At 45.3% G+C, this 27,670-nt stretch overlaps 1 protein-coding gene across 1 annotated transcript in view; it reads left to right on the top strand.

Annotated features, from left to right (window-relative positions):
- Positions 1-173: 173 nt before the first annotated feature.
- Put (activin A receptor type 2 punt) overlaps positions 174-27,670 on the top strand; it is a 50,179-nt gene continuing 22,682 nt past the window's right edge. The window contains exons 1-5 of the mRNA XM_077706586.1: positions 174-1,177; positions 7,958-8,164; positions 16,623-16,778; positions 21,814-22,145; positions 23,579-23,746. Coding sequence (XP_077562712.1) covers positions 1,078-1,177; positions 7,958-8,164; positions 16,623-16,778; positions 21,814-22,145; positions 23,579-23,746 — 963 coding nt within the window. The 5' untranslated portion in view covers positions 174-1,077. The remainder of the gene's footprint in view (positions 1,178-7,957; positions 8,165-16,622; positions 16,779-21,813; positions 22,146-23,578; positions 23,747-27,670) is intronic.

Raw genomic sequence — 27,670 nt, forward strand, 5'->3', positions numbered from 1 at the left:
TTCTGCTGAAGGGAGTAGTTAGAATATCTACACTTAGTATTGCTAGTTTAGGGGTGCAAGTGGTAAAAAGAACAGCGTAAACTAGTGGGCGCGGGTAGAGCGAGCGAGTGAGATTGGAGGAGAGACGACGAGGAGGGAATTGGCGGATAAAAAACAAAGCCGTGTTGGCCGTGTGCACGTTGCGAACGGATCGGACCCGTAATATGTTTTGTAAATGACCAGTTCGTCAGTAGTATTAGATTGCTGAAAATGGGTTGCGAGTGAAGAAAATAATCTTTTGTTTCCCAAATACGGTGCCCACTTTGAGGGAGATGGCAGTTACGCGACATATTGCTTGCGGCGGCATCCGATACGCCGTCACCGACGCAAACAGCAGAAGCGGCAGCATTTGTTCTAACATTTTCGAAATATATTATAGAAACGCGAGAAAAATAAACAAAAGAAAGTACTAGAAGGGTTGTCCGCCCGTGTGTCTGTCTGTTACCCCCCACCGAGCTTGCTGCTAAAATAAACATCGCACACCGGAAACGTCAGGAGCCCTCTTGCTTGTTATTTTTTGTCCACCAAAATGCTGGCAAACGGTTTGACAAGAATCAGGTCGGATTTCGTCGTTTACGCTGCTTGATCCCTTTGCACGTGCGGACGGAATGAGCCCGAATGTATCGTTCAGATAAAAAGTACGAAAAAAATATATAAAAATGCGCTTCATCCGGGTACTTGTTCCGGAGGCGCAAAAACGTCCGCCATATTGGGACGGTGTATTTTGTTACTGCGTGTGACTGTGTTGGCCTAAGTATACTGGAGAGATACCGCGTGGTCTAAACGGATATGTCATGAAGTTGACAAGGTCTGCGGCTAGCCTACAAGTGTCTGCAGATTCTGAATGGACGTAATCTATCCGGAGATATGTGGTTTCGGTAGAAATAATGAGGCGACGATTGAAGCCCAAGTGAGGACTCGCTCCGTGGAGCGATATTTTGGCTGTCCTGCGCTCTCCATTCGCGTCACCGCATCGACGACCGTGTACATACTTTGGTTTTAGATGAGTGCTGGTTAAGGTAGCTGTACGGACGGAAGATGGAGCGGCGGAATCAACGTGCGGCATGCGGAACCCTCCGGATTAACGATCACTGGACTGTTTGTTTACTTGTGCTGTGCTGCTGTGGTATCGCTATGGGTAAGCTGTAACCGTTTTATACAGCGTTTCAAGTTGTTCTCTACCACTGTCATAGGAACGGCGTTTTTTATTCGAGTTGAAGGTCTGGTTCGTGCAGCGCTAGGTCGTAATGTTCCCTACAGCACAATTAGTGAAGGTCGGCCTTATCGCTGCTCTTGCGGACAAGCGATCCGTCGAAGGAGCTGACCGTTTTCGTGCACTTTTGGAATCGCGCTTTCTTGGCTTGTCATTTGTCAATATAGCCCGCGGTTGTCGTCGTTAAATGCCGTGTTACTGTGTTTACGTCAGCAACAGCTCCTGATTAATCGCCCTACTTCGCTCCTATCGAGGTGGAAGGGTCACGTGTGCGGCTTTTTTTCTTCTTTTTTTTTCTTTTCCCGCGGGGAGCGAGAATTGCGCCCTTGCTGAAGTGAGAAACTGTGGGGAACTGGGCTAGCGGGACGCTGCTAGGAGCTGCCGTGAATGATCCACTACGTAACCAGGAAATGCGAGGGTACCGTTACGTTCGCGTGCAGAAGAGAGCACGAACTGATCAGCTGCTGGGACCGCATAATTGATCGTCATTTAACTTTGAGCCCTGACTACATTGGAAGTTGGGACATAAAATGTCAACCCCAGCCGCGTGGGTGGTAGTTACAGGTGCTACGGCACTGCTTATGCCGCGTATGCACTTTGATGTTGGATGTTGCGGGGTGGTGATTGGTATTCATTACTTTACTATTCTGGAAACCATTCTAGAGCATATTGTGTACGTTTGTCTGACGTCTGCATTCTTTCGTACGTGGCAATCGTCCGGTGTCCATATCCCTCCAATGTACGCTCCAACTGCAATAAACACTGCACGTCTTCAGTTAAAAAAACAAAACAAAAAAAGTTTCAGAACAGACCAGCTGAATATGAAAGAGCAATCGAATGTGGCACATTTTACCTGCTTGCTATTTCCTCTCACTAACATACCATCCACCCTGTTTTTAAATGTTTTTATAAGTTAGCGAGGCCTGGTCAAACCTAAACTTTTACAATTTAGTACTTCCTGAGTGTTTGTAGTAAGGCTAGCAAGTTATGAAGCCACATTTGGTGAAGGAAAATGCATTGGAGCTGCTTGCCTGTACCGTGTTGACACGAGAGCTTGGTCGACCCCCGTTTCCATTATTCTGCAAGCATAGCAGCACGTGCGTGATAGATTTCTGCGGTTCCTGTAAGTGAGGCTTAAATTAAGCCCCCAACTTCCGTTCAGGTGCTGCACTTCCACATCCTGTGTTCCGAGAGCAACCACCTGTGTACACCTATTTTCCCCGTCTTCATGCACACACTGGCTCTATCGCTTTCATTCGACCGAGGCTGACGTATCGTGTCAAGTTAGAGCATGCCGGCCAAAGGTTTTTTTCTGTGAAAGCAACAACCTAGTAGAACATCCGGCGTCACTTGGTTCTTGTAAGGTCAAACATTCAGAGCAAGGTGCTGGTGGAGATTTACTGCGTGTTGTACGACTATATGTGTTCTCGTCACCGTGAGCAATATATGTTACATGCCCTAAGTAGCATTAGCTTTGATTGCGGCAGTGTTTAGTGTGACAAAGGGGTGCAAAGAAGAGTGCTCATACTTCCCTGATCTTTTAGTGAAGAGTGGAGTGGTTATGACCGTGATCTTGATTCTGGTTGCGATTCAGCGTCGTCTGCCGATTGCAGAGGTCACAGGTTCGATCCCCACTCTCAGCGGCTATTTTTTGGCGGAGGCAAAAAATAAAGTGCATGAGGATCGATGTTTTGGCATACGTTGAAGGATTGTGGGGGGTATAGATTTTAATCTGTAGCTCTCCTACAAGATGTGCCTCGTAGACCAGGTCTTGCTTTGGCATGTGAAAGCCCAATTTGATTCTGGCACGTCGCGTTAGTAGTAGTTCATCGCCCGGCTGTTTAGGAGGCGGTCATTACTTATTGAGATGCATCGGCACATACACCGAAAGCTTTTCGTAGAGCCAGGTACACATTGTGTTCTAAAATGAAACTTTCCTACTCGGCAGCTCATGTCGGCAGCGTAACTGAAATAGCTAAACCCAAGCTGCTGCCCATTAATGCTGCGAATGTCGAGCACGATGGAATTTCGGTTGAGGGACTGCACAATGTATGGATGTGCAGATGTACGTAAAGACAAATTTTTTATCAAAGCCAGGCACATGACTCGTTCTGCGAGGATAAAAAAGGTCAAATTTGGCTGTACCAAGGCTGTTAGGCGGAACGTTGTGGAGGGCTATGGAATAATGTTGACAAACTGGAGTTCTATTTAATGTGTGCTGAAGTCTTGCGCTAGAGGTTTCACCTTCTAAAATGTTTAACTTTTTATACAAACACTACGGTGCGCCATGAATAAAAGATGTAAAACAATGTGTTTTGCAAATGTGAAAGTTGTACTGTTTGTAAGATTTCAGAACTGTGCGACTTCCACAAGGGCACCTAGTTACAGCACCGAACTTGTAGACTAAACAGTCGCTGTTTTTTTTTCTTTTTTTTGTCTTAGCTTTATTTCTGGGTCTTTAAAGCTTTATGGTTAACAAAACTTAGCCTTTAAGCAACTTGGATATAAGGCTCAAAGTGGAGATATACATTAAAATAGCATATATATAGAATATACACGACATAAACCAAAATACGTAAATGTAGATATAAATAGATGTGCATAAAAAAAAGTGTTCAAAAATAAAGTCAAGCTGCATGTGACAGCACAGTAGTGGCCTAAATGTTCTGCTGTCATACATGGAAGTTGTGGGTTTGATTTACGATGGGAGCAAACAACGGCAATGCCTGTGTGCAAGATTTAGACATATGCTAAAGAATCGCTACCATCCAGTACTGGGCATATGACATTTCAAGTGCTTCATTGACAGGGCAATATCCAAAATAATTTTTTTAACAAGGGAAATTTGAACATGGTGTGCAAAAAAGTTTGACCCCATTGTGACAGCTTTCGGTAAGCCCAATCGCATATCATTTTTTAAAGTAGTGGGGTTGTGGAAGAACCTGAATTCTGCCCACATCAGTAGTGCTGATAGTTGTTCATAAACTGGGAGGACATACCAAATCCAAGTCATTGAAAATCTCAAAATAATTAGTAGCATGACTAGTTAGTATCCAAGTTTATGCAGGCAGGAGGCAGCATCTTGACCTTGTGCAGCGGGCATAGCTTGGAGGACAGCTGCATTATTTCCATGATGGAAGTCCATGTTGCTGTCTGTTGTGATCCTCATGAACAAAAAAAAAAATACTATTTCGGGAGAAAAAAAAAAAACGCTGACAGCTAAAAATGTGCTAAGAAATCTTTCTCGTGTGCAAGGTTTTAGTGAATCAGGTCTAATGCTTCTAAGGTCTTCTATTAGCATTTCTTTCAACATAAACAGATTTATTTTCAAGCACTGAATCCTACCCAGGCTGGGTATGTTTTCTTTTTTTAATTGTGTGGGGGGTTTACATCCGTATTTTTCAGTGCTCGTACTCTCAAAATCTGTTTTTACAAGTATTTATGGTGGAAACACAGAATAATTCATTTTAGTGAAATAAAAAAAACGTTGCATTGCAGGAGGGGGCTGTAGGTAAAATTCTGGCAGGTTGTTTTGGGTTGTGTTGAGAAATGCACAAAAAATGGGTTTGATTAATAGAACAAAAAAAAAAAAAACTCTTAGAGGGGGAAAGGGGGCAAAGCAAAGAAGGTATTGCCACTGCCTGCGCATAAGTTTAAGATGACTTTTGCTTTTGGTGCAGGTGATACTGCATCTTCTGTCCCTTTTGTTTTTATTTCCCTCAGTGCAAAAGTTTTAGAAAGGATTGAGAAATTAGAAAACAATTATGCCTGCATTTAGTGGGGCGAAGTGAATTAAACAAATTAACATAAACAGTGGTGTTGCAACTCACTGCTAAAATGTCTAAGCAGTTATAGAAGTAAAAGTAGTCGTGGTCCATTACTTGGAACGTGGTTCCACTGGGTTGTTGTATGCGAATGGGTGAACAGAAAACGACTGCTCTTGAAGTTGTGTTGTAAATCTTGCTTGGATTATCCATGCAAGGCACTGATTATATGTGTTGCTAGGGGGTTGTAATTAGAGCATGTTTTTCATTGACGGGTCAATTTCATGTTTAGTAATGATTATCTCAACTACCGTTTTTCAAAGGCTGTGAAGAACATCAAGTATACATTTTTGAGGAAGACTTCAAGAAAATAAAAAGAAGAAGACTAAAAAACACTTTGAATTGCTAAATAGGGCCCACAATGTCTGTAATTTGTATGCCTACTGCTTACATGACATTTATTTTTGCAGTTAAATACTGGCAAGAACTGTTTCAGTTAACAATAATTAGTGTCTCTAAGCAATTTGTACATTTGTGTAAATAGACACTAACTTGCAAAAGCTATTCAATGCTCATTTACTTTCATGTAACAATTTTTTTCTCAGAAAAACTGAATTGAGTTTGTGTGACTGATGGAAACTCGAGTTCTATTTAAGCTTTGCACAAAATGAAAAAAAAAAAAAAAAAGAAGTCGATGACATACTCTGCAGCATTCTTATATTGCACTAAATGGACTCATACAGGCTTTAGGTTTTACAGAAATGTGAACAAACAAAAATTTATTTTTGGTGATGCCTTTAATTATTGTTTTGCTTGAGCAAATGTTGTGAAACTTATCTTGCAAAGGAAATAGGGCTTAGCTGTTGAAGTTATGAGCTTCGCCAGCACATTGGGGTTTGTTTGATGTGGAACAGAAATTGTACATGTGTGTTTTTGGTTCACTGTAACCAAGTGCCTTGATTGCTACGAATGGTCTGATGTATGCTTTTTTGGCATTTGAATGAGGTGTTCATGCGTGAGTATATTTCCAGGTTAAAAGTCTAACATATCTGAGTTTTATGAATTTGTAAAGTATGAAAAGCCTCATTGAAAGTTGTACCATCATTAGTCATTAGAAGTTATACTTTAAGCATTTAAAAACTCACCACACTAAGTCACAGTAACTTTTCTGCGAACTGGAAAGTTTTGGAAACGCAGGCCATTTTTATGTGCTTCGGTTTGTGACATTGCAAGTTATGAGGGGCTTGTGCAGGGAACATGTGGCCATTGTCTCAGGACGATTTCACAACCATTTTTCTGGAGTCTAGTTTAATGGTAGTGTTATGTTGTCATGTATCTGTTAATTAGTGAAGTGCATGCCAAACATTTGAGGCAAAATGAGCAGTGCCAATAGCTTTCAACCTCAGTGAGCGAAAGCAACATTTTGGAGAAATTTCCTTCTTGCGAGCTTCCATTCGATTCCGTTCTATTCACTAGATAATGGTGTGAAAATCTGCAGCCTGCACAAAGATGCCTGCAGCTAGAGCTTTGCTTGCAGCCAGTAGGTGTGAGCTGAGAAAAGGCAGGTGGGAGAGCTTTTTTCAAAATATTTTTTTGGGTTCTGCATTGGGCAGGCATTGTAGTGTTTTTTTTTTTCCCTTTTGTTTACACACTTTGGCTACACTGAAAGCAGTTGCGTGAAAACGGCCGGCTGGCTATGGTATGCTATGCTATGCTATGCATTTTAAAGGAGCCATAAGACAAAATACAAGTTTGTTTTATTCGAAAGATTTCGTGTTTTATAATGTCCCCAGCGCTTGTCCGGACTCAAATGATGTTTTACTCAGTGAGAAATTAATCAATTTAAGTTAAAATTTTGATTTTCCCGCTAAATCGTGTGTTTCGTGGTCTGCAATGACATCAGAGGAACCGACCGCCCTGCAGCCGATTGGAAAGCCTTGTATACCATTTGTGAACCTTAATGGCGCCACCATACCATGACAAGCCGTTTTCTGCCTCTGGTTTGTTTCTGACTGTATTTGAACATCGCTTGTTTTTGTTCAGAGAGAAAATAATCGTTTCGTGAAACAGAGTGCTCGCTCGACAAATATGGTCACGTAATACACCGTTGCTTGCGTGAATCGGCAAGTGTCCTCTAAAACTACCCCAAAATCCCGCAGTCCTGTGCAGCTAAACCAAGCATAGTTCGCGCAGTACCAACAGCAGTACGCATCAGTACTTCTGTGTTTACGTGTGCTTTCGTAACTTCCACTGTTGGTCCCACCATTCTTACTGCTTTAAAAAGAATGGGGCCTAAATTTAAGCGCAAATAGCTCGTTCATCAATTGGCTTATAAGCTCTGCCTAATTTGCGTTTGCTTTTGCCGGTCTCCGCCAATCGCAAAGCTGGCTGGTATGACATCATAGGTTCTGTTGCGGGAAATGAGCGCGTGGGTCGCATGACCTTTCCCTTTCTTCCTAATTATACAGCTTATTTGAGCGAATTTTACGTTAAAAGTGGTGTCAGTATGATTCTAAGGAGGCAATCTTTTTGAATAAACCAAACTTGTGTTTTGTCTTCATGGCTCCTTTAAGTCCAGAGGCAAGTTTGCCGCCTTGGTTGAACAAATTAATGCCATTTGCCAACTGTTTTAGTATTGTTTACCGCAGTCACCTCATTTTGCAGTAACATTGCCTTTTTCAGCAAACAATGGGTTGGATGAAAAACAGAGTGAAGTCTGGGTGTGGTGAAACCGACCATACGTGGCTTCAGTTAGGTAGTTATGTGACTAAACGAAAATTCCTATTGTCATAACGGGTGCTGGCCACTGGAAGACTGGCTGCGGTCATCTGTTTTTCACATTCTTCTTTTCTTAAGCTACATTGCCTTGCGGCTTGCGGCTTGGGTGTTGGGTTTCTTTGGGTGGTGCCGTGAGAGTCTTGTTTGTGCCCTGCACATGCAGCGATCAGCCCCGACCGGCCCCCGCCCAGCCTGATGCGCTGCGAGTACTACAACGAGACGCTGTGCCAGGGATCGCCGGGGGGCGACGGCTCCCCGCTCCCGGGCTGCAACGGCTCCGAGGAGTGCCGGCCGGGCGAGAATGAGAAGGGAAACCTCTGCTACGTCCTCTGGCAGAACAACAGCGGCGTGCTCAGCGTCAAGCTCAAGGGTGGGTTTCTCCTGAAGTTGAGGGGGGGGGGGGGGGGAAGGAGGTACTTCCTGCCCATACATTTTTTTTTTATCAAGAATTGCGAAAAACTGGATTGGCGGAAGTTGTGTAAGCATTTTTCTGAAGAAAACAAAAAGCAAAGCACAGTAAGGTGCAGGGGCGCGTAACTAAAATGAACACATCTGGGCACTTCTACTGAGCACATGTTGTAAAAACAGTTAGCTTTAGCTAGTAAATATTATTAAACAGGTTGTCTTGCTATCACGAATGGTAGGCTTTGTTTCGGTTCTGATTTCTATCAGATGTTTTGCTCTTGGGTACTAGTAGAGTTCAAAGATTTGTGTGGTCGAACACAAGAGCTATCTTGTCTCGGAACACAAGAGCTACCTTTTTTGTGTGTGGCAAAGTTTATTCAGTTGATGTCCAGCACTAGTCCTGCGTCTTGCTTCCTTTGCGTCCTGTCTCTAGATGCGCTGGTTTTACCGTGTTTCATTGTCTCGGAGATTATCAGCACAACCTGATATGCCATTGGCTGGCTGTAAACCTTACTGGCCACCACACGGATACAGGGAATTTGCACCACGTTTTCCTAGGTGTGGCATTAGAGTGGGCTGGTCAATAAGTTGCCGTTTCATTTGCCCTGGCTTATTATGACACGCTCTCTAATGCCATGGCAGAAGAAAAGGAGGGAAACTGGAAAGCGAACTGCCAGCTTTGATTATTTGTTTCCAAATAACAAGTCATCGTTTGTCAGCAAACAAAAACCGTAAACGCTATTGGAAGTAGAGTTACCAACTGTCCCGGATTTTGTGGGACTGTCTCAACTTTTCATACAGCATCCCAGGTCCTGCGTCATCTCTGCGTCCTGGTCCTGCGTCAGCGATATCTGTCGGATTTGTTCCGGACTGTCCAGTTACAAATTTCTGTGTGATCCTACGAATCCACCGTGTGGAAGGTATTCTCGGTTAGGAAGACTTTGTGGAGAGACTAAAGAGATCGTATGTGCGTTGAACTTGTCCAGGCAGAGCTGCAGGTAAAGCTGACCTTCTGCGTGAAGTGCAACAGCTTTTACGAGTACATTCTACAGCAAGAGGAAGTGTTGCGAACAACATGTAGCCTGCTGAAGTGCCACTTCAAGAGGCTGCAATGGTATAGAATTTGTCTGAAAGATATTGCAGCAAAGAAAACTGATTTTGCTGGCTCCCTATGTACGCCCCCCCCCCCCTCGTCCCAACTTCCTTCATTGAAGAGCTGGTAACCCTAATTGGAAAGCGTGATCTCTCAGGTAAAAAAATGTCAGCCATCCTTATGTGGTCCTTCAGTGGCTACGCTACATTTGCCACACTCTGTGTACTTGTGTCTGACAATTTTCGTCGCTTCGTTGTCATCGTCATCAAGTTTCTGTTCCCAGTGACTGAGAAAAAAAATTGCGCTAAAGAAAGCAGCTATGAACGCATCAAGAATTTCTGTGAGAAAACTGCTCAAACGTGCATCAAGGGGTGATCGAAAGGTACAAAGCAGCTTTATGCTTTTTGTTGTGGTTCTGAGTGAAGAGGCTTTTTAAAGATGTGGGTACAAATTTCACACGACAGTGTTATAGCTATTTAAGAGAGCTGCAACATGACAAAGGAGTGAAACGCATTTCAGTTTTGTGTCATTTTGCAGTGCTTCCAAATTCTCGCAAGTATGTATTAACTCGTTCAAATGACAACTCTGCTGTTATAACTTCCCCGGTACTAAGCAATAAAGCCACATTTCACATTTAGCCAAGACCAGATGAACAAAATTAGCGTTTTTAACGCACCTGGACAAATGTAGCTGCGGTAGTGGCAGTTGTCTTTGCTAGGTTTTTTTTATCCTAAACAATGCAAAGTTTCGGTTCTATAGAAAGCGTGCACGAAAAAAAAAAAACTTTTTTTCTTTCCACATCTGTCATAATTGGTGACAAAGGTCTGTTTTGTCACAATGGCCATTATGTCTGTTTTTTCCCAAACAATGCAGCATACTACAGCTGTGCTTTTGTGGGCTGCAGTGTTTGGTTTGTTAAGTGTCTGGCTTCGTGCACTTGCACTGCCGCCTTGGGAGCCCTTTGTGACATGCGAAGGGTGTGATGCTTCTTCCGGTCGTGGAGACAATAGGAGTGGCAGTGGGCGTAGTATTTTTTAAAAAATTTTTTTGGAGGTGTGCTAGGAAAGTAGGCGTAGCAGGATGGATGACACACTACGTCCTGTGAGTGGAACGTGGGCGCGCACGCTTCCTTCCCCTAATCCATCTTTGTGCTGGACAGGGGAACGAGTAGAGAGAAGTTCCTGGTCTGTCTCTTCCTGTCGTATTTCTGCCCTTGCAGGGGCCGCTTGCCTACTACGACAGCAGCTAGTGGTCTCGTGGATTTGAGTTTACCAGTGGCAATCGATGTGGAATGCAATTCAAAAAGGCACACTGACTAGAGTTACAACCATTGTGTATCACTTTACCAGATCGAAGGTTAGGGGCATAGCTTGCATCCAAAAGAGGCCTTTTTCCTTCTGCCATATTATTTCGACTATTGGTTAACTGTAACTCTCTCCATACCATGGTAAAAATGCCTTATTTTTCTTGGCGGGTTCCAGTAAAGCTCTCTTTAATGCAAAAACAGTTTCGATCAAAATTATACAAGGCACATAAAAATTTGTTAGTTAAGTTTTCTAGTGGCACCGATAAGCCTCATTTCCACCGATTTGACTTGCCTTTATTTTGTGCAGTGCTGGAAATGCTAGCTATTTAGTGCATGGGCAGCTGTGTGGGCAGATTTAACGTGCTTGGTTCACTAATTTGGTTCGTTAAAAGGTCTGCTATGTCCATATAACAATGATACTAATTTTATGGCAAACTTCAAAGAAATAATCGAGATACTAAAGAAAATATATAAAGCGATGGCAACTCCTGAGCCACTTTCTCATGATTTCTAACTCTGACATCACGGAATGTTTGTGTGATTGGCGGTGGCAGACCTAAGCCACTGCCAAGAAGCATACCTGGATGATTGTAGTGGAGTCTCAAGTTCCGTTTGATTGCATCACCTGATGCTAAAGTGTGGTTTTTAGTTCTGGCCCATATTATATGACTGTAGTGTGAAATTTCCAAGCTTTTTAATATGTTGTGCATTTTCTTGGCCAAAAAAAACGTCTTCTGGGTCTGGAATTGAGCCGAGTGGGTTATCAAAGGCTCGTTCTTTCAAATTGAACAAAGTTGTTATTTGTCTTCACGGCCCTTTTAAACAATTTTATTGAGTTAACGCCTTGCTTGTTCATGCTCAGGTTTTGCATGAAGGTTGCATTCTAAGATTCGTTTTCATTAAAAATGCTGCAAGTGACAATAGTCCTGTCTTGTTTTTATTTTCTGAAACATAATAAAAAAAATTGTGGCAGCTTCGCACTAGTGGCACGAAGACTGGGCAAACAGCGAAGCTGGCGGCCCCTCCTAGCTTATTCTTGGTTCAGCTAACTTTATGCGTGGCTATGCTCGAGTAGATGATATCATAATTCAAGTAAAGAAAAAGAAATGGTCCTAGGCTGGCCATGTAGTCGGATGAACCGACAACCGGTGGGCAATTAGAGTAACAGAGTGGATACCAAGGGATGGGTATAGAAGAAGGGGAAGGCCAATAACACGATGGAGGGATGAAATACGAAACTTCGGGGGTAAACAGTGGACTCGAGAGGGGCAGGACAGGAGCTTTTGGAAGTCAGTGGTAGAGGCCTCTGCCCTGCAGTGGCCTGAGTAGGCTCTTGTTGATGGTGATTATGCTTGGAGACTCGGCCAAGTTTTCTGCATGGTCGTGCTTCGAGTCTCAGTCAAGTTTTCTGCATTGTGTCGTCACTAGCCTCCCAAAGAGCAGTGAACACTCGGTTATTAAAGTATGTACAAGGTACACGAGCTCGTAACTCCGGATCTTCTGCAACTTGCTGCTGTTTTGCCGTCGCTTCACCGGCGCAATATTCGAAAGTGAATCGAAGTAGTCGCATTCATTCTCGAGTAGTGGTGGAGTGGCTTTCGCATCACACTTCTCTTCTTCGGGAGTGATACTCTTCTTCTGTCGCCCCATCTCTCCCTTCGTCGGAGACGCGGCTGTTGCACATCACATGGATTTCCAAACTTGCCGCTGAAGGTTCTGTGTGACTGGCAGGCCCGGATAGTTTTGTTCGCACGCTTTCACATCTCCCCCAAAGTGGACCGCGTTGGCACGCGCTAGAACCGGCAGCAACCAGCTTTATGAACTTGCCATCTGTAGTGCGAGCTGTCGTGGGCTTCCCACTTTAGGCACGAACACAGGTGAACTGGCAAAAGAAAGATCACGTGAGAGATCACGCCACGAACACTGGGCAGAGTGTTCTCAAAGTTCGAGCAGTGCCGGCACGCGTGATGACGTCATCGCAAGGTTTTGTGCACGTTTGCCGGCCCAACGTCAGCTTAAACAGCATCGTTGGGAAAAGGGAAAAGTTTGCTTATTGCGCAGCATAAGCCCTTGTGTTTTTTTTGTTGTTGTTGTTGTTTTTATGCATGGACAGGTAAAAAAAAAGGTGAAAACTGGTTTTTATATGATTATGAAAATTTGAGCACAAGTGAGTGTGCTGCTTGCTGAAAAGAACGTTTTTAAGTGAATTAGACAATTTCGCGGCACGGTTACAACCTTGTATGTTTGAATTTTAAGTGTTAAGTATTGTACCCCTTTTCCCTCCCAGTACAAGTGCTTAGTTAAGGCCTGCTTGAATGGTTTATTAATATTATTGTTAATGTTTCTCCATTGTGCGGTCATCACCTACCATACCAAGATGTTTCGGAAGTTAGTCAAGCCACTATTGCTTGTGCAATATTGTAGAGGGCTCAAAACGGGTTGTACCGGTAGGCCGGAACAGACCAGGGCAACATGTGATTCACAGCCAATAATGACCCTTTTAAAATGACCAGGTAAATAATTTTTCCAGGAATTGAGAAAGTATAATGAAGCACGCATGTCATATATAAAGTTAGCCTTATAATAACGAAAGTTGATTATAGTCAGAAATAGGTTACTAGTAAAATTTAGATAACTGATACAGCATTGAACGAGACTGCAAGCCTGAGTGATGTCATTGGGGCAGGGAGTTTGTGTGGTATCTGATAGTGGTATCCGGTGTTTTAACTTCCTCTGAGCTAATCTATGCAGTTAGACTTCCGCTACACTGGGGAGAGAGGGAGATGGTTGGGGGAGGGAAGTGGTTGCAGGGCGTATTGTAGCTAGACACGAGTTTGGCAAATTCATTTGAATGTCTCCTTTCTGTGCTGGTAAACTGTAAGCTGCTACCAGTGTATTGTGGTGGTGGTGGTGGTGGTGGTGGGATCAGGCGGCATTAGCCTGGCTGGATATGCCGGCAATTGCTCCGCCCAAGCTCCTCCTAATTAGCCAAAGCCCCACACAGCACTCTGGACCACATAGTCTTTCCAAGGGGACATTGGATGCTGCGAAGAGACGTGTCACGCCTTCTCCTAAGCTTCCTTGAGGAGACGGAGCTGGCAAACTTGTGGTAAAAGGATACCAGTGTATTGCAATTTTGCTACTATGGTAGATTGCTCTTCCACTTGTAATGGATTCTTTCACGAAACTAAAGTACAAGAACTAAGTTAATAAACTACAAAAATTAATCCATGTGATAATAAAACTCGAGGTATCGATTTTGCTTGATATTCCTTTTATGCAGTATGTTCATGCTTTTCATAATATGGGTACAGGGTGCTGCAAAGCTAACCTATCAAGCTGTTTATACCAAGTCTCAGCGTCTATTTTTAAAATTTGGGCACAACTCTTCTCCGCTGCGGTGTTTTTTTCCTGGAGCATTGGAAAGCTGGTGGAGTTGAAGCATCGTTTTATGTCCAAGTAAGAAAATCTAGCCAAATGTGGTGACCATCTGCTATGAATAAAATATTTGCTGTGCAAAAATTTGTATCCTTTTGCACACTTGTGAATATTTGCAGTTTTAACCTCCTTGCAAACAAGCTGGCACAAAATACATCTTCGTTAGCTCCTACACGACTTAGCTGAGCTTAAAAAAAATATCGTCGGATTGCTCAGGCGACATTTCTAGACCTATTGTGATTGGCTAAAACCACTTTGTGCATGGAGCTGACTTTTTGCACCCCACCAGTGACAGTTTAATGAGGCTTTGTGACTTCCGGTTTTTCTTCACAAGCTCTTTTTTGTGTTAAAGGCATTGAGCTCGTAATTTTTTTAACTTGAGCAAAAAAATTAAAAAGAAATGAGAAAGCAAGGAAAGAATAGAAATTTAAAAATGCCTAAGGTCACAAATAACTGTTACCTGTGCTGCTGGCTAAACTGGAATCTGGATGAAATCAGGATATTTATGGTTCCAGATCAGCAATTCCTTGATTTAGACAAGTGTACAGTTTTTCCCACATGTCCCTCCGAGTTCGCACATCCAGTTGCCTCTATTTGATTTTTCATGAGCTGTGAGCACTTGTTGTTTGTTTTGCTCTGTGACGGCAGCAAACGTTTCCCGTTACCCGCCGCGGTGGCTCAGTGGCTAAGGCGTTGCGCTGCTGAGCACGAGGTCGCGGGTTCGATTCCCGGCCGCGGCGGCCGCTTTTCTGATGGAGGCGAAAAGCAAAAATGCCTGTGTGTACGAGATTTCGGCGCACGATAAAGATCCCCAGGTGGTCAAAATTAACCCGGAGCCCTCCACTACGGCGTGCAGGGGTGAGACAGCTGCGCATATTGCGCAGTTTTGATACAAATGTGTTTTCCTGCGCCAGGCTGCTCCAAAAGCTTGAAAATCGCAAAAATTGCGCCAAACTGCTCCAAAGCAGTCTGAGAGCCAAGGATTTTAACGCTCCCGTCAGTCTCAGTGGGGAAAAATGCTTACTGACGGCATAATTTTTCAGCACCCCCAAGGTGATGCTGTTTGTAAAGGTTTGGTTGATTGATCATTCAATAAAACACCGCATAAAACTGCCTCAGATTTTCGAAAGTCGCGTCAGGTTGCACATGTTACATTCTGCGAGTTTTAAAGTTTCCCTATCAAAAACCATTCCAAAGTCCTGTTGAAAAAATGCTTATGCGTACTGAGGCGACAAACTACTTGTGCAAGTTGACGAAAAAACGGCAATTTTCGGAGCGCCCTCCGGAACGACATATCAGCGTTCAGCGGGCGCCGCCATCTTGGTGTGGTGAACTTGAACACGGCCGCTCGATGGAAACTAGACCTAGTTTCCATCGAGCGGCCGTGACTTGAAGATTGGAAAACATGGCCGCCGGGCGAAGCAGTTGCTCAGGCTGCGGCCTCTTCGCCGATTTGTACAGTGGTTTTGGTTATGGGGGTGGCTGGGTTTACATTTAGTCATTTGATCTGTTGCGGGAAGCTGCGCGACTCGAAAGACGGGAGTTCTTCAAAAACAACGTGGTGCCGGCGAATTCACTGTGTTTCGGCGTTGAGTGTGAGGCGCGGGGCATGCATGAAGTGAAATTTCGCACTCGTTGCGGTGTTATAAAACGCTGATTTATTGCTGCCTCTGACAGCAAGCTTGCGAGCGGCGGGAATGGGACGATAGACGCTGCAGAAGTGGCGGCGCAGGCTACATCGCCGCAAAATATTCAAGCAGTGTCTGAGGACGGGCTAATTGCACGCTAGTAATAATGGTTCATCTATCTGAAGTGAAATTTGGAGCCAAGGGGGAGGTGGCTGAACATACCAACGTTACTCAAATTACGATCGTAGTGAACGTGTACCTTGGGGATTGAAATGGGGAGGGCGGGGGGGGGGGGGGGGCGACGACCGTTACCTCGCTTTGCGCAACTTTTGCCGTGCCGTGGCTCTACACTTATGCGTAAAGCCGGGTCTGGGATTGCAAAAATAATTATTTAGGCATTCACATGATAATAAAAATGCCTTGGAGTTGCATAGTTTTTCAATTCTATATTCTCAACGGCGCCCCACACTATCTATGCATAGAGCCTAGAAATTTAAAAATGGTTTGTAAAAATGTCATACCAATTGTGATACTCTGATAGAGAAACTTTATTGATAGCTGTTTCAGAGTTATGTACGTTCAAAACCAATTAAAAGGTGCACTTCCCTCCCTCCTTTCTCTCCCTCCTTTCTCCCCCCCTGATTTGCCAGAAATTTGGTTTTTTAGGCTCCTAAGGTGACATAATAAATGTCGTTCTTCTGCTCCAAATCAAGGTTCTCCTGCTCCGAAATCGAGATTTTGCTGCTCCGAAAACTGCTCCCAAATCTGGTTCAGCTGTCTCACCCCTGGGCGTGCCTCATCGCCTGCGTTGCGTCGTCGCGTTAAATCCCATAATCAATCAATCAAACGTTTCCCTTCTCACTCGCGGTGGTGCTCCAGTCAGCAGGATCTGTGGAGCACGGGACGAACTGCTTCGACTGGGATGAAGAAGCATGCTGCCCCCTCTCTCTGTGTGCAGGGTGCTGGGTGGGCAACAACCACGAGTGCAGCCGAAGCCAGCACTGTGCCCTGACCCGCCGAGAGCCGAGCGTGCAGCTCCTCTTCTGCTGCTGCGAGGGCGACCTGTGCAACACCAACCTCGAGCCTTCCGCCGCCCTCAACTCGGCCACGCAGGGTGAGGCCATCACTTGGGGTGTGGGACCTCCACCTTTCTTGGTCGGACGTTGCTCGGATCATTTCTGCGACATAGTTGGGACTTGTTAAAGTGAAGATGGGCAAGGGGTGAGAGGAATGAGCTACCCAGTTTTGATTGAGGGCCAGGTTAGATGTGCTAAGCTGTGGGAAACCATGAAAGATGTTCTCGGGTGGTGGTCGGTTGTGAGAGCTATCAGCCTGGTTGCTACTGGTGCCTTGAACAACTCGCCTGTCACCTGCTACCCGGCCCATGCCAGCTCCCCCGCTGCAACTTTTGTCAGCTTTGGAGAGTGCGTGTAGCCTGACGTCATCTGTAAAGGAGGAGGATGGAGAACACTCTTCTGTCTTCCTCTGTGTGAAATTCTCTTATCGGCAGCTCTCCTGTATAACTGTCTATCACCAGAGCTATTCTGCACATGGAGTTTTAGAACGGTTCATTGGACCCACGCATCAAAAAGTGGCCCCTGTTTGGCCCCCAGACTTTGGTAAACGTGTACTGGCCTTGGCCTGCCCATGGTTTGCACAGGTCCTTAAAAACCATGAAAACCCTTGAATCAAGAAGTGTCATTTTCAAGGCTGTGGGAGGCCTGGAATCTTTTTGCGGTGCTTGAAAACCCTCAATTTTTATGACGATAATCAACGGCTCCGTCTTATCAGAGAAATTGAAATTTTTTTATCGTGCATATAAAGATTCAAAGGTTATTTCTGAAAGTACTAGGTAATGTGTTATACAGCGTAGGTATACATCAGGAGCTCTGAAGGTTGGAAACTGTATGTAGTTTGCTACTATGCACAAATTCGGGGAATAAGTGATGTGGCTAGTTCTATGCTTACTGACAGCACCGAGCCTGACACACTGACTGTGCCAGGTATGAGATAGGCCCAACAGATTCACCTGCCAGTGGAAATGCTTTGGAAAGTGGCTGTGTCTGGCATGGCACCGGTGAGCTACAACCTGAAGTTCTCGTCCAGAGAGAGACGCTTGCACACAAACAGTTGTAAGCACCGTCTTCAGCTCTGGCAATCAAGTGGAAATTGGATTTGCTTGCTTGCACCGATGGCTTCTTGCCCAGGCCGATTGAACAGGCATGTAGCCAGGAATTTTTTTCGAGGGGGGGGGCACAGTCGACCAAAAGATGGGACGGGGAAATATGTAGTCAAGGCTTATTGCACGTTGTTTTTCAAAAGAAGCTTGAAATAACTGACTTTAACGTGTGACTTCAAAGGAGCTTTGATGATGATGACCTAAATTCCCGTTAGCCGGTCTATGGGTAGGCCATGGGTGATTCGTTCGTCTGTAGAGCAGGCGGTTATGAGGGCATGCGCTCGTGAGCGTGATCATGAGTGTGCTCGTGAGTGGCGCGCGGTCCCCGAAGTTCGTCAGGCGGAAGTGAAGGCCAACACTGGGTCTTTACTATCAAGATTCGAGTCTTTTAGGTTTTCCTTTAGGAAAGGGACTAATAAGTTTTCTTATCAGCTATGAAGTACAGTCTAGCACGATTTGAAGGTTACCGCGCCAGCATCAAGCGGCCACGCGTGCCACCGTCCTACGGTTTCGTTTCGGAACCATGAAAATCAAGATTCCGCACTCTTCTGTCCCTTGTTGGTTGTTCCATGCTACAACAATGGTCCGCACGACTGACTTGCCACCCTTTGGGTTTCGAGTATTACATTCGTTGTTATCAAGCACAGACTTGGTTGCCTTTTATCTTGCTGACGATAACGAAACTGGCATGGAAGATTTGCTCAAGCTGGGGTTCTGTCTGCTTCATTTGAAAGAGTAGCTTTCCCGCGATAACCTTCGAATCACAGTGGACTGTACGTGCGGCACATTCGTATATTATGGCGGTGAAGCTAGAAAAAATGCGTCTTCGTCCTTAAGTAATCGCCCTTTTTGTTATTTTTGTGCTAGTAATGTGAATAGTAAACTTAACGCTTAGCGGAACACCTTATTGCACTGCTGTTAAATGTTGACCTTGTTGCACGTTTCTTAAATTTCATTCTATTTCTATCCATTAAATCGAACAGACATGGCTTCAGTAAAATTTCAGTTAAGCAAATACAGTCTAGTCCACTTATAACAATATCCAAGTGCCAAGGAAATCTCATCGTTATAGCCGATAATTGTTATAAGCGGGTTGCGAAATAAAAATACGGAACAGAGCTCAAAACATTTTATTCGCATGCCAGCAAGGTCGTACTACTACTAAATTGTGGAAAAGAAGCCACAGTCGGTCACCTTCGCCGCGTGTGAAGCTAGCGCAAATCTCTTCCAAGAGCGTCTATCTATAGGGGCTTCACCTACCTGAGGTAAATCTCCTTGGTGGAAACAAAGTCCCCGAGGGACTGTCACGCATTGTCACGCATTGGGTCTCCTACGAAGATACTACCTGTGTAGGCTGCGCAACCGCGTCATTAGAGTCGTCACTGCTGCACTTTTGGTGCACAATATAACCGTATTCAATCGTTATATCCGATATCGTGGCACTGGAGCATTGTAATAAGTGGTTTATTTTACCATAGAAAGAATACAAAAGTTGGCGGTGCCATAGCTGTTCATCGTTATATCCGATATATCGTTATAAACGGTATCATTATAAGTGGACTCGACTGTACAGGATGCCGATTCTAACCAAGAGGGAAACGATCAAATAGTGTCAAAAAGACAAAGCTCTGCAATAAAGAGAATAAAGAAAATAAAGAAAAGACAAAGCTCTGCAATAAAGGAAACAGTGGAGTAGTGCCGAAAAGACAAAACTCCGCAATAGAGACAATTGTACAGTTTTGTTGATGTGGAGGAAATACAAGATGGGCAGAGCAACGCTTTTCGTACAGCAGAAATTATGGAACTGCAATAGTCAATAAAATGCGATGTCGGTAGAAAAATAAACGTATCAACGATTGATGGTTGACTGAACAAAATACAGTGGCATGCTCTGTGATGTGATTATAATTTGTACCAGTGTAAAGACAAGGAATGACACACTGAAGTCCCGACCATAATTTACGTTTATATGAGGCCTCTCGTGCTGTTCTGCCGTTTCCCGGCCTTGCTGTTCAGCCAGCGAAACCACGGGACTGTCTCGATCGGCTCGCGGCAGGTTCCCGGCGCTGCTCGGTATATCCGGCGCGAAATGCAGCGGGGCTGTTTATGTTGACACAGCATCTGGAGCTGGCACAGGAACAAGACATTGACGTAGCCCTTGTTTTCAGCTTGATGTGAGCAAGAATGTCCTTAAAACTGCACGTTCCGCACCTGCAGGCGACTTCAGGCGGTTCTTTAGGCTACTTAAACCGCACACCAGCCTTGCGCGAAACATTTCGGGGGGGAGGAGGAGAGAGGGGGGGGGGGGCACGGGCCCAGTGTCTGCGCTTGACCAAATCAGCTTCATAATTGCGAGTTTGGACTCTGAAAACAAGTTGCTGTTGAGCATGGAGTGCAACGTGTGCAGTGATAGTGTGACGGTCGGATCAGGCAAGCAGGCTGTATACAGTCTTGCCGTGAATATGGTTATTGCGTGTGAGATATCCGGCGATGCTATCCCCGCGTGGAGCTCTCCTTGCATAAAGGATGAAAAGGAAGTCGATCTGTTTATTGTGAATGTTCTTTCTGCATGTGCGATGCAAGCAAGGGGCAATCGCCAATCTGCACATAATGATGTGTTTGCCGCCATGAAGAAATAAAAAGATAGTCGTGTTTGCAAAGAGGGCGCAAACAAAAAAGGCTGGTGATACGGAGGTGAAAGCGGGTCTCGCACCCTTCAAAGAGGTGACAGCAGTTGCAAAAGCTCAGGTACATTACTCTTCTATCGGGATGCCGAAGTATATGGCTACATGTGAGTAAAAAAAAAGAGTGTGTAAACCACGTGAAGACGAGGATGAGAATTAGCCTGTGCAACCTCGTTGCAATAGGTATGGCGACCTCGTCACCAGGTAGAGTGCCTACTACGGCTGGGTGTTGAAACAGCGGCGACGCCAGAGCCATGCACAAAGAGGTGATGGCCACCCGCCACCACATTGCATTGAACGGTGTCAAATCGCAGTCCGTGCCCACTGGGCCCAGACTTCAGGTGTTGGCACAACGCTGCCAACGTCAAGCACAGGTCTGCCCAAGCACAGGTGCAAGGCCTTCCTCCTCGTGTGCGAGTGCCTTTCAGGCGAAATGCTTTCGCATTCCACAGTGGTGGCTGTAGCACCCAAGGAGAAGCGTGTGCCGCCACTCACCATGCAGGCTGCTGTGTCTGAAGTGGGGCTGAAGTGTAACGTGGCCAGTGAGAGAGCTTTGACTGCAATACTGAAGGAGCTTCACTTCAGTCTGAGGCTATCGGGAAATTGATGGCTGAAAACGACCGCCGCCAGGGACCAGTGTCTCATGCAAGCGCAGGTCGGCTGCCAAGCGTGCAGCCGTCCTTCAAGAAGTGCCATTTGGGTGTCTGTTGGGTAACTGACTGCATTCCTGGGGGCTACTGTCCATATGCTGGTGTTGTAAACGCACCACTGTTTTGCTGTTTATGTAGGAGTTAAGTTGTTGCGTCTTCCTCGTTTTCTCAAAAACGGTAATTTGTCTCGTCACAAATTTGCAGAAACACTATCTAAGCTCTAGGGGCATGCTGAGCAATAATTTTTGTTGTGCAGTGGAGCAGAATGCCTAATGCGCATAGTGGCAGGAGCGGAGTATATAATTTATGGTTAAATTTTGTTCTGCATCAGACCGCAGAATGAATATTAAACTCATAAAATTGTTATTGGTGGACCTATCGAAAATGTATTCCTACCATTGTCGTGCTTTCTAGTGTATTTGTGATGAGTTTTATTTAATTTAGTTTTCGTTTTGTTTAGTTGATGAGTTTTATTTAATTAGTGTCCTTTCTTTTGCTTCCACAATAAAAGCGAACAAATGTAATACGTTATCTTAAACAGTAAATTCTCATGGAAGCAAAGTAAGTGCAGGTTTGGAATTGCCACAGAGAGCTAAAGGCTGTGCTTTTCTGCTCCCCCTCTTCCCCCCTGTGCAGCTCCGACGGGGCTGTCCCCTCCGCCGGTGCAGCTGGCCCCCCTGGGGGGCTCGCGCACGGAGACGGTGGTGGCCTACTGCCTGGTGCCCCTGGTGCTGGTGGCGGGTGGCGGGGCCCTGCTGGCCCTCTTCCTGCAGCGGCGGCGCAAGGCCCTGCGCCAGGGGGGCCGCTTTGCCGAGGTGCCCACGGCCGATCCCACCCCGCTGCCCTCGCCCGCCCTCGCCCCCAAGGCCATGCAGCTGCTCGAGGTCAAGGCCCAGGGCCGCTTCGGGGCCGTCTGGAAGGCCCGCTGGGGCATGCAGCCCGTCGCCGTCAAGATCTTCCCCCCACAGGTGAAGGGGTCCCCCTTTCCTTGTGGTGGAAAACAATGTGATTCTCAAACGGCAGCCAGTGCATTTCTGACTGAGTATGCTGCTGAATGAGGGTTTTTGTGCTTATGGAAAATTTATGTTGGGCAGCCATATTGCAGTGGATTTTAGTGTAGCTGCACCAGGACAAGAGTTGGAACAATCTTTCGCAGTTATTGGCATCAGTATGTACAGCGGCCCTGCCACCAACTATTACAGCACCAGTCATGAGTAGGCTGCTATGTAGAACTGTACAGCTCTGGATAGATTTTGGGTGTGTTGGTTAGAAAGTTGCATGACCTAGATTCAGTGTGAAGGTTTGAAAGCGGTGAAAGCTTGTGACCAGCAAGATTGGCATGTTGCAGTGAGCAGTTTGCAACTTGGCGAAGCAGTTTACAAACGCTTGCTTTCATCAAATAAACATGGCTTCTTATTAAGCCGATGCTACTTTTATTCCCATCTAATGTGTATTTCTAATTAGCAAAGCAGATTCAACTTTTCTGGTGGAGGCGAAAAGCAAAAACGCTCGTGTGTACGAGATTAAGGCGCACATTAAAGATCCCCAGGTGGTAAATATTAATCCGAAGCCCTCCACTATGGCACGCCCTATTGCCTGTGTTGCTTTGGTATGTTACACCCTACAATCAATCCATCAATCAATCAGTTTCAACTTTTGTTTGAGCACAATAATGTGTTGCCTGGAATGTGTGCGAGTGTCTTGTTATGTTTGAACTTTCTCATTGATGCTAGTACATTGTTGGGTCTAGCTGCACATCTTAGAAAAGTGTTTCTTGTAACTGTGGTCTTTATGAGATTAAATCAGCTACACAAAAGCCCAGCCAGGAATGTAACATCAGAGGAGTCACAGCAGTAGTAAGCCCAACCAAAAATAAGAACACCGAAATGTCTAATAAAAACGAAACCACCTGACAGAGTTTGCCTCGATCCACTTGACATATGAAACCTATAAGAGCAGGCTTATAAACAGGCTTATAAGGGTGTAATGATCAAGCAACAGTGTGCTGTAGATGTTTCAGACTTTAATTTTACATCCATGGAGCAACGGTGCACACAATGTGGAAGACCATTTTTGCCACAGAGGCTGTCTGGGAAAAGAACACTGTGCTGGAGCAGCATGGCACTTGCAAATGAATGAGGACTGGAATGTTGTGTGGGCCGGACATTTTCAGTTTTGTGGACACCTTCCAAATCTCTGGACAGTGGCAGCCGTGCTGGTCATAGAAGCATTATCAGAGCACACTGTCTTGTGTCCGAGTGGGAAAAGTAATGGGACCAGCAGTTTTTGCTACTGAGTACCGTTAATTGATGTTGATAATTGCGCCCAAAGCATGTGGCGCATTATTGTTCAGTCTGAGGCTGCTGCCGGGAGGTGTGACGTGGCGTGTTGGCGGTTGCAGGACAAGAACTCGTGGCTGGTGGAGCGGGACGTGTTCAAGCTGCCCCAGATGAAGCACGAGAACGTCCTGGCCTTCCTGGGGGCCAGCAAGCACGGGGACCTGCAGCACACCGAGTACTGGCTGGTCACCGAGTTCCACGAGCGGGGCTCGCTCTCCGACCACCTCAAGGTGAGTCGGGCACCGCCAGGCCTAACAACACAATCGGGGCTGGAACTGCTGCGGCAAACAGGGATTCTCGCACCCTTCTGATGAAAATCTACGAATTCGCACCAAAGTGCTCCAAACTTGCTGTCATGGCTTTAGAGGCTGACATTTGACGTGGCCACCGCAACATTGGTTGGAGCATGGACGCAATGAGGAAGTGGAGGAAGCCACCAAAGACATATAGCGGCAGCGTTGTCAGCCGGAGAGATAGCGGAGATAGCGCGTGGGGACTTGTAGGGTGACTAGATAAGCTTATTTTTAGTGGCTCTAGTGGCACGCTGCTCTCTGAACCCCGTCACTGATGGCCATAAGATGACTCTTTACTGCAGTGATAACGTATGTTGTGGGAGCCACGGGAATCCGCACGGGAAGTCGCACTACGCGGGCGTCGTCCGCCCGCGTAGTGCGGCTTCGGGCCGCTCGACTCAGCCGGATGAAAACTGTTCGCTGCCTCGTATTGCTTCGCCTGTCCCATCGCCTGACCAACTACCTGGTGAATCTAGACCTGGTCCAAGCGCGTCTTGTCGAATTGACACAAGGTATTACATGGTGGAGGAGATCACCGCGCGCACGGAACACGCAGACAAGATCAAGCGCGGCATGGAGACCAAATCACCAATGCAGCGGAAATTTGACCTCCTTGAAGTTGACCTGGAGCACCCGGCACAGATTTTGTCTTAGTGGATATGGCAATGCTGAAAGGCCTTTCTGCGCACGTCGAGTGTGGCAAGTTCAGGCTGGCGGCGCCAGATTTGAGACGGCTGACAGGCAGTACGGACTCACTGTGAGGCTCAAGGTGATGTGCTCGGTTTACGAACATCACATGGAGAGTTTTTCGTCACTTAGGACTGAAGGATCTGGCAACATCACTCCTTACAACGTTAACATAACGGCTTTGAAAAGTATTCAGAGCATCGGAAAGGGGGTGTCTGCTCTGTCGGATTTTTGTGCTGGGATGAACTCTCATAGAGGCCTACACCACCAGGCGTTCCAAGCGCACTTGAAAAAAGTGGTCCAGGTTTGCGAGGACACTGCAGCAGCCTCTGATGCAGATATTGTGTGTGTCGTCAGGGGCTTGTACAGGGACCTTGCTCAGCCACCAAACAACATTGATTTCATGTTTGATGGCATGTGGATGACCAGGGGACGGTCGTCACACATTGGAGTGGTACAGCAAGCCTTCTGCAACTTGTGAGAAGACCCCCCCCCTTCCCTCCTACTTAAAACTTCAGTGTTGCGAAATCGGAGCTCAGTGTTTTGTCACAGGATCACCTGAACTTTTGCTGCCATAGGCCAACAAAGCTTGCCTTTCGGTTACTTTTTTTTCCCCTAAAAGGCTCTTTTCAGGGCCAACGATGTTATGCACTTGCAGAGAGCGCACTGCGCAGTGTCCCACCCCTGTATCCTCTCAAACTTCCTGTGCAAAAACCACGACTAAAATAGCCTCACCAAAGAACAAAAAAAGGGGGGGCGTCTGAAGCAAGTTGCACCCCTCCCTTCACTGCTGTCCCCAATATTCTGGGTACCAAAGTGCACTGTAATGAATGATGCCAGTTTACGAAGGACTGTTGCAGTTTTCACAACGCCAGCAAGATGCCAACCGATTTGAAGTCTATAAATTTTGCTGAATTCCTGATGGTGTACGTTACTTGGCCTCTGGTACCTCCAGTTGTAGTTGAAATTTTGGAATCCAAAGACAGATTTTGGAATCGGAAGAACGTGTCTTTCTTACAAAGAAATCTTGCAGTTACACAACTGACTATTCATTTCATAACACATAGGCAAACTTCAACTGCAGTTTTCTCAGTTTCATATTTTTGGTCGTTTACCTCAGCCTTGTGCAGCTTTTTGGAAACTTTTTTTTGCTTCATAAGGTCAATCTTAGTATCGTTTTTCTTTTCTTTTTTTTTTCAGACAACCTGAGGTACGCGATGACATTCTTAGTTTTTCTATTTAGTTCATGCATAAATAATGACTTGCAGTTATTTTGATGAGTCAAAATATCGAATACTGCCATCTTTTATACTTGGCATATTTTTGGGGGGATGCCGTGACTTCAGAGAAAAACGAAGAATGTCATCAGGTATGGGAACTTTTTGGCTATCAGTTCAGGTAATAAAAAGTTACAAAATGCGATGCGAAAGTTCCTGCCCGTTTTTCTAGGAGAAGACCGGTAACCCGTTGGAGGGATGCAGATGAGATGCGAAAAAGGATGAATTCTGACAGCGCAGAATAAGAGATGCAGATGGAAGTCAATGGGAGAGGCCTTCATTCCGCAGTGTACATGGTGGTGGTGGTGGTGGTAAACTTTATTCACAACAAAGGTAGAAGAGGAGGGGATAATTATGTTTTAGACTTTGTATGATAACTTTCAAACTAACAGCAGCAGCTCAAATATAATTGCATATTTGAAATCTAGAAAAAAATACATTTGTGTGCAAATTTTCATGTTTCTACCCATAAATAAAAAAGTTAGTTTTAAGACCCTCCTTCCCCCTCAAACAACCTCAAAAACTGATATTAGTATCTCCAAACTCCTCCAAAATAGCTTTTGGAGCAGTTTGCCCCAAATTAGTTGCTCCAGAACTGCTCCAAAAATTGTGCCAAATCGTTTTTAACACGGCCAAGTCAGGTGGTGGTCTCTTTGGAGTCACTGGTTGAGAAATCTGACTGGGAATGATGGTTGTAGCTGTTGCCGCTGGCCTCCCAGAATGCATCGTCCTCTATTCCATTCATCTCCCACACTCCACGCACTGGCAGGTTCCAGTGGCGCTCTTTTTATCCATGCTCCCCATTGGTGGTCAACTCGGTGTACTTGTCAGAACCATCACTCGAAAACCAGGAACACAATTGTTGAACTATACATGTCTGACAGCTTCCTTAATGCGGGCTTATCTACGCTCATCCTGTTGTGAGTGTACCGCGCTATCAGCACTCAAGGCCAAACACCTCGTGGTGCCGAAGGGGATGTATAGCAAGCATAGTGCCCTCCGGGAGAGAGGTGATAACGAGGCGGCAGTAGGCAAGCGCAGGGTCCTGCATGATAGGGGGCCAATTCTCAGCAAGCTCAGCAAGAGCGCGCGCCCCCCCCCTCTTATCCGTACCCCTCAGAAAATCACCTGTGCATTGCACAAAGACATGCAATGCTAATAATGATGGCCTTTGGAATTATTAAATTTAAGAAGTCATTATTACAGCTGTGCAGTTGCATTTTCCTTTTTAAAAATGGGGTGTGCGAAAGGTGTTCAATAATTTACACAAATTGGATAGCTTAAACGCATCTGAAGTATCACAGGTAAAATTTACAATTTCTTGATATTTATATCGGCTTGCAAATTCTTATGGGACCGCTGATCATGAGAAATATCTACTCATTTATGGAGGAGCTCACTCCAAGAATAAAGGAACGAAAAGGCTTTATGTTTGAAACAACAAGAACCATTTATTATGCAAAAAATAGTGCAGAAAGTCATTGTGACTATAAAAACAGCAGCATGTGCCAGGAAAACAGATGTGAATGGCAAGACAGAAAAAACATTTGAGTCCGGTGCATATACAGGTGCCCAAGTTTTCTATTGAAAAATGCAATTGGCTTTTAACGACATACAAGAATGAATAGCTGAGCGTACGCAAAAGAAAAAAAATCAAACACCATCAAATGAAGGCTGCTATACAAAAGGGTGCACACCGGCCTTAGGAGCTTTCTTTTTTGCTTTCCAACCAGATGAAACATCATGGGCTTGTCTAGCTTGTTTAGCTGTTTTAAAATACATATCCTGTTAGTTTTTATGCAAGGGAATTCGGTTCTGAGGTGACTAAGAATCTTTTTTTATTGTTCTTGAGAACAATAGAAAAAAAAACGTTCAACAAAAAATTACTATTGGAAGC

This window comes from Haemaphysalis longicornis, unplaced genomic scaffold (genome assembly GCF_048455015.1).
Source record: "Haemaphysalis longicornis isolate Haplotype H1 unplaced genomic scaffold, Haemaphysalis longicornis Haplotype H1 scaffold_4, whole genome shotgun sequence".
Classification (NCBI taxonomy): Eukaryota; Metazoa; Arthropoda; class Arachnida; order Ixodida; family Ixodidae; genus Haemaphysalis; species Haemaphysalis longicornis.